Source organism: Schistocerca nitens, chromosome 2 (genome assembly GCF_023898315.1).
Source record: "Schistocerca nitens isolate TAMUIC-IGC-003100 chromosome 2, iqSchNite1.1, whole genome shotgun sequence".
Classification (NCBI taxonomy): Eukaryota; Metazoa; Arthropoda; class Insecta; order Orthoptera; family Acrididae; genus Schistocerca; species Schistocerca nitens.
The window spans coordinates 384,986,746-384,999,459 of record NC_064615.1 but is presented as its reverse complement, the minus strand read 5'-3'; the positions used below and the strand labels follow the sequence as shown (position 1 = coordinate 384,999,459).

The following is a 12,714-nucleotide window of genomic DNA, read 5'->3' as shown; positions in this document are numbered from 1 at the left end:
ACTACGTAAATTATGAAGAAGCCCTCTCTTAGGATGAAACTGCAACAAGATTTTTTTTTCTATCACCAGCATTGAAATATATTGAAACTATAAATGAGTCATTTGGAACATCGACAATTATTTGTACTTTCTAAAATAGTTTCAATTCATTATTTATATTCTCTTGAAATTGACATCTACATCTATACTCTATAAACCACAATGAAGTGTGTGACAGTACAAACTCCCTTACTAGATGAATAGGTCTAGAATGCAAGAATTGCTCTGTGGAGAGCACCATTTGCGCCATTCGCGGAAGCGCATGGCGCACCTGTGCGAGATTTGCAATGGTCGGTGGGATGGTCTCCGCCACCAGTTTTTCGTGCATTACGTGAAAACTATTGAACACAGAGGGTAGCGATGCGGCAGTGGATTGTGGTCAGCAATATGCAAAAGTTATAGTAACCTCAAAATCGATTAATATCACGAACACTGAAAGATTAATAAAAATAGTAAATAACTACTTACAGGGATGAGCAAGCACTCATTAATAACATTTTATCATAGTGGATCAAGTGCCGTAGTCATATGTTAAGATTCATAAATAATTAAGCCCATAAAGAACAATAAACAAAGTTTGAGAGAAAATTGTTTATAAAATTCAATAGAAAATTCATGACATAAGGAATGGCAATATATAATATTTTGGGTGGTATAACACGTATTTTTAAACTAGTAAGTTATACTATATACTTGACTGGCAATAGTTTTCATTGTTTGCAAATTATTATTAACATTTATCACCCTTAATTAATTAATTACTATAGATATGAAGATTTACAGCAGCGCAATGTGTAGATCGCTATAGATTACGTCTAAAAACGGTGCTATATGCAGTTCTACATTAAAACTTTGCAGCACAGATGTAAACAAACAAATTTGCACTAAGTGGCGAAATTTTGCAAAAACTAAAACTTGATTTATGGGCGATAGAATAATCCTAGAGATTAATGTAACATAGTAAATAAGATGTATTTTTTAGCGGGGTTCCGATGGTGTACTTATTTCTGTCGAGGGATGTAAGTATCAAAATTTGTAACCTTAACTGGTGAGACTGATACTTGCATAACAATGGTGGGTAGATGTCCGAGCCTATATAAGCGAGCGGCCATCTTGGCCAGGGGTAGGTTGTTTCGGAGGGTGGGTGGAGAGCGAGCCCCACTTTTTGGTGGCCCATGTGGTGGTTTGAGTATGAATTTCTTTTTCGCGTATTTCGACAAAGAGTGTGTAATAGTGCACGTTTATATTTGGTGAACTGGAAGTGCTACGATTATTTGTGTGAGTACAAATTATGAGGTATACATCGGCGTAACTGAACACGTGGCGGTCTGTGATTTCAAGCCAAAACTGCTAGAACAAAGAGGACAGTGGGACTTGTGGTTCTGTTCAAATTGAGTGAGTAATTTTCGTTTATAGCAGCCTACATTACTGCTATTGGGGGCTTGGAGTCAAATTATTATTAAAGTAAATAAGACAGGCTGGACAGTGAAGGGGGAGGCATGTTTATAGCGATAAAAATTATAATAGTATCGAAGGAAATTGACGGAGATACGAAATGTGAAATAATTTGGGTGAAGGTCATGGTTAAAGCAGGCTCAAACATGGTAATTGGATGTCTCTATAGGCCCCCTGGCTCAGCAGCTGTTGTGGCAGAGCACCTGAAGGATAATTTGGAAAATATTTTGAGTAGATTTCCCGACCATGTTATAGTTCTGAGTGGAGATTTTAATTTGCTGGATATAGACTCAGAGACTCAAACATTTATAACAGGTGGCAGGGACAAAGAATCCAGTGAAATCTTTTTAAGTGCATTATCTGAAAACTACCTTGAGCAGTTAAACAGAGAACTGACTCATGGCAATAACATATTAGAGCTTCTGGTGACAAACAGACCAGAACTATTAGAAACAGTTAACGCAGAACAGGGAATCAGCGATCATAAAGCGGTTACTGCATCGATGATTTCAGCTGTAAATAGAAATATTAAAAAAGGTAGGAAGACAAGTGACAAAAAGCAGATTTCAGAGTACTTGACGGCTCAGCACAAAAGTCTTATCTCAAGTACAGATAGTGTTGAGGATCAGTGGACAAAGTTCAAAACCATCGTACAATATGCATTAGATGAGTATGTGCAAAGCAAGATCGTAAGAGATGTAATAGAGACACTGTGGTATAACAACCAAGTTAGAAAACTGCTGCGGAAGCAAAGGGAACTTCACAGCAAACATAAACATAGCCAAAGCCTTGCAGACAAACAAAAATTACACAAAGCGAAATGTAATGTGAGGAGGGCTATGCAAGAGGCATTCAATGAATTCGAAATTAAAGTTCTATGTACTGACTTGGCAGAAAATCCTAAGAAATTTTGGTCTTATGTCAAAGCGATAGATGGATCGAAACAAAATGTCCAGACACTCTGTGACCAAAATGGTACTGAAACAGAGGATGACAGATTAAAGGACAAAATACTAAATGTCTTTTTCCAGAGCTGTTTCACAGAGGAAGACTGCACTTTAGTTCCCTCTCTAGATTGTCGCACAGATGACAAAATGGTAGATATCGAAATAGACAACAGAGAGATAGAGAAACAATTAAAATCGCTCAAAAGTGGAAAGGCCGCTGGACCTGAGGGGATACCATTTCGATTGTACACAGAGTACGCGAAGAAACTTGCTCCCGTTCTTGCAGCGGTGTACCGTAGGTCCCTAGAAGAGCGTAGCATTCCAAAGGATTGGAAAAGGGCACAGGTCATCCCTCTTTTTAAGAAGGGACGTCGAACAGATGTGCAGAACTATAGACCTATATCTCTAACATCGATCAGTTGTAGAATTCTGGAACATGTATTATGTTCGAATATAATGACTTTTCTGGAGACTAGAAATCTGCTCTGTAGGAATCAGCATGGGTTTCGAAAAAGACGATCGTGGAAACCCAGCTCGCGCTATTCGTTCACGAGACTCAGAGGGCCATAGACACGGGTTCCCAGGTAGATGCCGTGTTTCTTGACTTCTGCAAGGCATTCGATACAGTTCCCCACAGTCGTTTAATGAACAAAGTAAGAGCATATGGACTATCAGACCAATTGTGTGATTGGATTGAAGAGTTCCTAGATAACAGAACGCAGCATGTCATTCTCAATGGAGAGAAGTCTTACGAAGTAAGAGTGATTTCAGGTGTGCCGCAGGGGAGTGTCGTAGGACCGTTGCTATTCACAATATACATAAATGACCTTGTGGATAACATCAGAAGTTCACTGAGGCTTTTTGTGGATGATGCTGTGGTATATCGAGAGGTTGTAACAATGGAAAATTGTACTGAAATGCCGAAGGATCTGCAACGAATTGACGCATGGTGCAGGGAATGGCAACTGAATCTCAATGTCGACAAGTGTAATGTGCTGCGAATACATAAAAAGAAAGATCCTTTATCATTTAGCTACAATATAGCAGGTCAGCAACTGGAAGCAGTTAATTCCATAAATTATCTGGGAGTAGGCATTAGGAGTGATTTAAAATGGAATGATCATATAAAGTTGATCGTCAGTAAAGCAGATGCCAGACTATATTCATTGGAAGAATCATAAGGAAATGCAATCTGAAAACAAAGGAAGTAGGTTACAGTACACTTGTCCACCCACTGCTTGAATATTGCTCTCCAGTGTGGGATCCGTACCAGATAGTGTTGATAGAATAGATAGAGAAGATCCAACGGAGAGCAGCGCGCTTCGTTACAGGACCATTTAGTAATCGCGAAAGCGTTATGGAGATGATAGATAAACTCCAGTGGAGGACTTCACAGGAGAGATGCTCAGTAGCTTGGTACGGGCTTTTGTTGATGTTTCGAGAACGTACCTTCACCGAGGAGTCAAGCAGTATATTGCACCCTCCTACATATACCTCGCGAAGAGACCATGAGTAAAAAATCACAGAGATTAGAGCCCACACAGAGGCATACCGACAATCTTTCTTTCCATGAACAATATGGGACTGGAATAGAAAGGAGAACTGATAGAGGTAATCAAAGTACCCTCCACCACACACCGTCAGGTGGCTTGCGGAGTATGGATGTAGATGTAGATGTAGATGTAAAGTAAAACTGTAAACCATCTCACCAGTGCTAATTTCATTGTGTGAAAGAAAAGGACAACGCCAATAAATAGTGATGAACTGTGTCTTGAAAAACTGATTTTGCTATAACAATCACCTAATTTTGTTCCCTAGCATAAACTGTAATCATGAATAGTTAATTCAAAAAACTATAACAAATGTGCAGGTGTGGAACAGTGTACTAATGCACCAAGAGTGGAAATCATCCTCTGAGACTTACCTGAGAGCCAAAATTTGCAATAACATTTTTTAACCAACATTTGTATATGCACATTCGTGTCAACTCTTCAACCAAACTTCTTTAATTTTACCGCCCTGTTGTAAGTGCATGGCAGGGGTTATGTCCTACTGTACCAGTTATAATCAGTTTCATCTTGTCCTATTCACATATGGAGCTTAGAAAGAATGATTGTTTGAATGCTTTTGTGTGTGCTATAATTATTCTAATGTTGTCTTTCTTGTGGTAATTTATGACTATCTTCAAGAGAAGAGTCTTATGTTTTCAATATGTCCTTAAGATAAACGTGTACCCAATAATATATTATAGTGTACACTACAGTGTGAGATCAGTTTTTAGATGTCAGAATGTCACATTGATGAGGGTAAGATCAAGCAAGGTGCGAGGTATTGATTCAGAACATGCTTGACGATGTGCTGACATCAAGGTTAATATAAGAGTGTTATGCACATCCATATCAGCAAAAACAGATGTAATTTCTTTTTGGATATACTAATATAAGTTTTATAATGAGTAATTCACTGGTACAAAAAGCTTATCACAGAATTATACTTGTAAGTCAGTTACAATGATTAACAGGCTAAGGTGGTGTAAAGGAATGGTTAGGAGATTGACATCAGGTAATCTTTTTTCCAAAATAGGAATTAGTTTATCACAGAATAATAAATGGAAAGGAGAGAGAGAGAGAGAGAGAGAGAGAGAGAGAGAGAAAAAAGAGAGAGAAAGGCGGGGGGGGGGGGGGGGGGGGAGATATGCACGTGCAAACTGAATCATGTACCCTAATATATGTGCTATGGAAGAAAGAGGGTAGGTGTACTGTGAACCTACACCTGTATTGAGGAAAGGGATGTCATCACTGTCAAAAATATAGGACTGAGCATGAGAGGTCTTTCTGAAGAAAAAGGTGTTATAAATAATTTCTACAGAGGAATGAAAAGAGGAATTATAAAAAACAAAATAGAAAAAAAGCATCTGAGTTTGTATACTTAAAATCATGCAGGTTTAGAAGATACAAGAATCACAACAATCAAACTGTAAGAAACTCTAAGATAATTAAATACTCAAAATTTTACTCTGCCTGCACAGTTACTGTGACACCAAAAGGTGTACCAAACTACATACAAAACAACATGAATATATAGATAGCAGGTAAAATGTAAATACAACTTCTGTTAAGAACATGTTGAGGCACTGTCATCAAGGACAAATGAAGCTCCTTAATTGCATCAAATGGAATTAATAATAAAACTGGCAAGTCCAGAAAAGAAAAAAACATAAAAGCACAAAGAAAATGTTAACTTGATAGGGTAGTAGTAGGTAGAGATTTTGAACATTTGTCTCAGCAACAGCTTTCTCTACTTTAACATCTTGTGTGTCTATACTTGCACTTAATTCACTCTGCAATAGTTAGTTATATAACCAAACATTTTATATCAGCACTGTGAGCCCTTATGTCTGCTTTTATGTCAGCATTAGTGGTATCTAACTCAGCATTTAACTTTGCCCCTTGCAGATGTGAAGATAGTTAACAGAGTGCAGAATTTAAAAGGTAACTAAAGTATGTGCAATTTGCAACAGGATCTTTCAACTAAGGGGGCAAAAATGTGGACTTACATGTCACTGTGGAAGAGTGATGTGTAATCCTACATTTACTTTTCCGGCAAATGATATAATAAATATGAAAGAGCAACTTTCATGTGATTTTGTTATGTATTTTCCATGTAGCAAATCATCTCAAGTGATGACACTTGTCTTTCAGGAGGGACAATAGCTGCATTAACTTAAATTAGAAGAAGTAGCTGCAGTGGCATTCTTCCATGGTCCACAGATTGTCATACCATATTGGAATAGTGTGTTGGCCCTGGAGCAAAAGCCACAATCGACAATGTTGAAATCAATTGAAGAAAACGAATGCACATTTTGAGATGTATACATGCTCTTGTCATACTTGTTAAGCTGACATTTACACTCTTATGTCAGATCTGGATAAAATAGTTTTATGTAATTCTCTGGTATTAAGAGAAATTTATTAACGATAATTAATTGTACTCTGACAAGGAATATATGGAAATTGTCTTTGAATAAACTCTATGTATTAATTTCAAAGAATAGCAACAACGTAAGGAATAGGATAAATTGCTACTCACCATAAAGATGATCCATTGAGTCGCAGACAGGCACAATGAAAAGATTGATACACATGCAGTTATCGGCCAAAACCTTCCTCAGCAAATAAAACATACACACATTTACAAAAGCAAGCACACTTCACACACCCTCAACCACCTCCACCGGCAGCTCCAACCAGAATGCAACTGTCACATGAATAGAAATCTGGAGTGGGGCGGGCAAAGGAGAGGGATAGCAGGGTATGGATGGGGAGAGAGACAAGCACTTACTGGAAGGGCATGTGGGGGGGGGGGGGGGGGGACACAGGGAGTGAAAATGGAGGGCAGCAGAAAAGGACAGGAGAGGCGAGGAAAAGGAAGAGAGTGGAAAAGGAGAGGAGAGGAAAAGGAGAGCAGAAAAGGAGAAGTGCAGAAAGGGAGAGAAGTTGAAAAGGAAGGGGGAAGGGTAGGGGACAGATACACTGGCAGAGGATGGCACACAAAGAGGATGAGAGAATGTGAAAGGAAAAGATGGGATAGGACAAGGGGGTGGAAACTGTTGGATGGAGGGTGTGGTGACAGTAGGTTACCATAGGGGACAATTTTGAGAGCAGAGAATGTATCATAAGCATAACTCCCACCTGCACAGTTGAGAAAAGCTGGTGGTGGAGGGGAGGATCTAGATGGCCCAGATTGTGACGTAGCCATTGAAATCAAGCATTTTATGTTCTGCAGCGTGTTGTGCGTCAGGATGGTCTACTTTACGTTTGGCCACAGTGTAGTGGTGGCCATTCATCCTGGTGGACAGCTGGTTGGTAGTCATACCAAAATAAAAAGCTGTGCAATGGTTGCAACAGAGCCGGTACACAACATGGCTGCTTTCACGGGTAGCCCAGCCTGTTTTGGGGTAAGACAAGCCTGTGACAGAAATGGAATAGGAAGTGCTGGATGGGCAGATTGGATGGGTCTTGCACCTAGGTCTTCCACAGGGATGCAATAACAGGTGGCAATAGGTTGTGACTGGGAGTGGCATACTGATGGACTATCTTGTTGTGTTAAATTACATTACTTCCAGCAGTGTTCCAAACTGCAATGTATATAAATAAAAGGTCCAAGAAAGCCAAAGAGTCACAGTGATGACTTACAGTGAGTTAAATAATATAAAGCATGAGAGGTCCACATGAAAAGATGTAAGTGCTCACAGCTATGTGGTATCTACAAGTGGAACATTATGAGCATCAGTCAGTCTTTTGCTATTTTATATTTTTTTCAGTTAGATTAATACTGAGTGAACAGAGTGACTTGCTTTTTCAAAGATATTCTTTGGAGCACTAACCAGACCAAACCTAGATGCTTCTTGTTCTATGTCTGGATGCATTAGTTTGCTGAGGTATCACATTATTCTGAGATAAAAGAAACTGCATATTGACAACAAAGTTACTGTTGTGTATTATAGTAACCACCATCAACTGACAATTAGGAAAAGCACTGGGTCCATTCTAAATCAAAATAAATAAAATCAGACTCATATAGATAATTACTAACAAGTTTGAAAAGTGCCATGTTGAGTTTAAGGTCTATGGTTCTTGCACAACACCTAAGAGGTTCATTTGACACAACAGACACATCATGGTTCCTTCATCTAAGACTCATGTCTCCAGTTTGAAATAAACCAAGGAGTGATATCTAATACCATGCAAGCATTTCTCCTGTGCTGAAACTTTCATGGAGGCACACTGGTCCTGTTTTCGTGTTAGGAGAGCAGTAATAAATAATCTCACTGTCCCATTGCATATGCATATGGAAGGCTCAGCACTAAATTATTCATTATTAAAAATTGCTAAGTGACTTGCTTCAGATGGTTCTCATGATTCATCATAATCTACTATACAACCACTGTGCTTAGTGGAGAATGATTCCTTCAAAATAACTTTGTTAAATCTCACATGACATGTTAATCAATGGTGTTGCACATCTATTCTCCCTGAGTCGAATCTCAGAAGCAAAATATGTACGTAACAAACTTTTGGAACAAAGGTTACAACAAAATAATTTGTCTGAATGTGTACATGACTGAAAGGGAACCACCTGTTTGTGATTTGCTTCTAGCACAGAAGACAGTCATATGATACAACTAGAACCAAAGGATATACTTATGTAACAATTTCCTGGGAACAATATATACAAAAAATGCTCCAGTACAAGCACTACTTTTCCTAAAACAGTGTTGACATTTTTGTTCTTGTGTGGAAAACTTATTTTCCATTGTTACATTAATTCACATGAACATGAATGAAAACTGCTGCACTGAAGTACCATTCTCTTTCTACCATGTGCTCAACTGTGAACTGTGGATCTTTGGTCTATAAATGAGTATGCCAAGTTTTATTTTTATTTGGGACACTGTCAGATCAATAAACTATCTAGTATTACTGTATAAACCCTGATGTCAGTGTAAACTTGCTCTTTCTTCAGCCCAGTAAGATGTTTTATGACAATAAAATGTCAGAAACCTTCTAGATTTGTTAAGTTGTATTTTTAAATGTCATACATATTATTGTCACTCACCTGAAAGAATTGAGACAAGTTTCATCTCAATGTCTAGAAAGAGTCTCCACAATCCAGCTTCCTCAAGTTTCTGATACAGCAGCTTGGCACACAACGATAGTTTATCCAAGGCTTGAGGTAGTGAGGACAGTTTTGTCTGAGTTGGCTCATCCTGCATAAGGAAAATAAAACTTAAGCTCTTTAACAAATAATATCGGTAAACATCCAAAAAAAGTGTTAAAATTGATAAAATGTAATAGAGACAATTTTTAGCTGATGAAGGTTCTAACACTCCCATCCAATTATTGGTCAATCCTATGAATATTAACTACAATTTTACAAGAGAGCAAACTTGTTATTTTCAGATGGTTGCATCAGAACAAGCTGATGAATATCAAGATGCCTTCGCAGCATTAAATGGTAATGCATAATTCAAATTACTTCTAAAATGGTACTTAATTTTTGGGTTGATTTGATTACTGCCTGAATCTGAAAATCATCAATAATCTGAAACTGCCTGGCAGATCAAAACTGTGCATCATACCAATATTCGAACTTTGGACTTCTGTCTTATGCAGGCAAGTGCTCCGCCTACTGAGCTACCAAAGCACGACTCATGACATGTCCTCACAGTTTTACTCCCACTAGTACATCATCACCTACCTTCCAAACTTCACAGAAGGTATCCTGTGAAACTTGCAGAACTAGCACTCCTAGAAGAAAGGATATTGCTGAGACATTTCTTATTTTTGCCACAGCTTGGATGATGTTTCCAGAATGAATTTTTCACTCTGCAGTGGAGTGTGAGCTGATGTGACACTTCATGGTAGATATATACTGTGTCCCATCTGTGGCTGTGGCTAAGCCATGTCTCTGCAGTATCTTTTCTTCTGGGAGTCCTAGTCCTGAGTTTCACAGGAGAACTTCTGTGAAGTTTGAAAGGTGGTAGATGGGTCACTGAAAACTTCATTCTGGGCATGAATAACTTGACTGATGCTCTATTTATTAAATACATTAGTATCACATAATAATAACTTTCACATTCCACAAAAAGTTTCATAACCTCACAACATTGAGATATACTTAGTACCACAGCTCTATTGCCATGGGGCTGTGACACTTGAGCGCCAACAAGAATGCTGCTTGTTAGTTAGAGCCTGCATCAGTGCAGTCTGCCCTGAAACACTGAGACCTGGAGCCACCACCACATCACGCCAGCACCGGCTCTGGGAAGCAGCTTTCGGCCATCAATGCCTGCTGGACAGTGTAGGGTATCCAAGCCATGCCACAACACACATGGCCACAGCTAGCTGAGACCACCCAGGTCCAGACTCACTGCTGGCAGAGGCAGTTACATAAAAATCCACTGCCCGACCAAGGCTATGCCGTGTCAGCATTGTGTGACGACAATTCAAAGTAGGCCATTGGATGCTTCAACCATGCAGTGACTTCCTTTATTGATCCATAGCAAGGAGCCATAGTAAAGAAAGTTAGAATTTCAGGCTGTTTGATTGGCTCCAGATGTCGTGTGCTGAGCACACCAAACCCACCAGCTATTGCAACTGGTGTCAGAATACTGGCATCACTTTTTCAGTGCAATGTCTGAATCCACAATATAGTGAGCCAAGAAATTTAATTGTCAAAGTGTCTTGGTCATGGAAAGGAAACATGACTGCATTGCTCTTTGTAAGATGAATTTTGGTAAAAGTAAGGAACCAGTGGAACTGTTGCACTTTAGCGGTAATGGGTGATATGACTGGCTAGTACCTATCAGATGTATCCAGTGTAATTTGGAACATCATTCAGCAAAATGTACAGAATCAGTATCAGTAGCATGTTTCACGTGTAAGCAGTACAGACATAAGGCTAGACAGTGCTGTGAATCTAAATGGCTAGTGATTAGACATAAGAGTTAAGTTAATGTACTTTATTTTATTGTCTTGTAATTGCTGGTGTTTCAAAAGAAGTGTTTTGAAGGACAAGACTTCAGCAAAGTCAGAGTTGGAAAGGCAGTCTCCGTATTGTCAGAAAGGGTAGCATAATTAAAAGCAGTAAAGGCAGTCTGCATATTGTCGGAAGGGTAGCACAATTAAAAGCAGCAATAGGGACTAAGTGGTCTAGTAGAGGAGCAGCCACCACAGTGAAATATAGATTTGTCTGCTGAAAGTTTAATTGCTCATTTCTCTAGTAAATCAAATGAGAGTGTGCAAGAATTTGTGGAGGGCCTTGGGAACTTTGCAGAGATGACACAGAATGTTTGAGGGTTGTGAAATTAAGATTAAGTGAAGAAGCAAAACTTATGCAGGTTATACAGACGCTCTCAAGCGAACTGCAATATTTGAAGAAATTTTGCTAGAAAGTGTGAAACAATCTGTGAAAGTAATAAAAATCTGAAAATATCAGTCTTCTGAATAAACTTATAGGCTATAAACTGGCTACCAGCTTTTGTAGGACCAATGGGTATGGAGGATCTTGCATACTAGTTCATTTCTTGGTAAACTATGATATCAGACAGAATTTTAGCCATCTGAATGAAGAAGGTACATTTGAAAGTTGTTGTATAGAACTTAAAGAGTATAACATATTAATTATCAGCATATTTCACAAACCTGGGTACCATATAAGTTCTGTATTTTTAGGTAAGTTTGATACATTGCTACATAAATTAAAAAGTGAGAAACTGTACAAGAAAGTGGTTATATGTGCTGACTTCAACATAGATGTAAGGACTGATGACATTTTTTTTTTTTTTACACTTAAAGAACCTGGTAGCCACAAATGGGCTAAATCTCTATTTTGATCAGTATACAAGAATTACAGCAACCTCTGCAACATGTATTGACAATATTGTAAGTAGTTATAATTATTATGTAAAAGAAAAGTTTCTTCTAGATTTAGGAGTATGGACAGTCAGCAAACACACTTCCACAAGTGACAATTACAGTAACTTTTTAACTGAATTCTTGGGTATATTCAATGAATGCTTCCCTTTTGTAACAGTGAGGACCAGGTCCCATAAAAGTAGATCATGGGTAACAAAAGGAATTAGGGTGTCTAGTGCTACTAAGAGGAAACTGCATATTGAGGCAAAAGTAAATCAAAGCCCTGAATTTCTTAAGTATGTAAGCACATACAAAAAAAATTCGACAAACTTAGTTCAACTAGCAAAATGTACTGCGAAAAATAACTTCATTTCAAATGCAAAAAAAAAACAAATCAAAAGCTGTTTGGTCTGTTATAAGAAGCAAAGTTGGCAGTGACGCAGAGAGACAATGCCCTTCTAAAATAGTGATAAATGGTAGAGCTGTTACAGAACCCAGTGCCATTTGTGAATCATTCAATGACTTGTTCATAAACTGTAACAAATTTGATGACTGTTCACCACCAAAAACAAAGCCCAATATGACAGACAGTAATTGCCCATGTTTTAAGTTTTCTCATGTTTCCATCTCAGATGTCATCAAAATCATAATGTCCCTAAAAAATTCAAAATCTGTGGGGTGGGATGAGGTCCCCCACTGAGATAATAAAAATAGTCCATCACAATACTGCATATCCACTCTCTTTCATAATCAACCAATCTTTTGAGGAGGGATGCTTCCCAGATCGATTAAAATATGCAGAAGTTCAGCCAGTACATAAAAAAAGGCAAACAAGATGAATTGGGCAACTATAG

At 38.4% G+C, this 12,714-nt stretch overlaps 1 protein-coding gene across 1 annotated transcript in view; it reads right to left on the bottom strand.

Annotated features, from left to right (window-relative positions):
- LOC126235040 (DNA polymerase nu-like) overlaps window positions 1–12,714 on the bottom strand; it is a 213,925-nt gene that overhangs the window by 161,421 nt on the left and 39,790 nt on the right. The window contains exon 4 of the mRNA XM_049943776.1: window positions 9,060–9,210. Within this exon, the coding sequence (XP_049799733.1) occupies window positions 9,060–9,210 (151 nt within the window). The remainder of the gene's footprint in view (window positions 1–9,059; window positions 9,211–12,714) is intronic.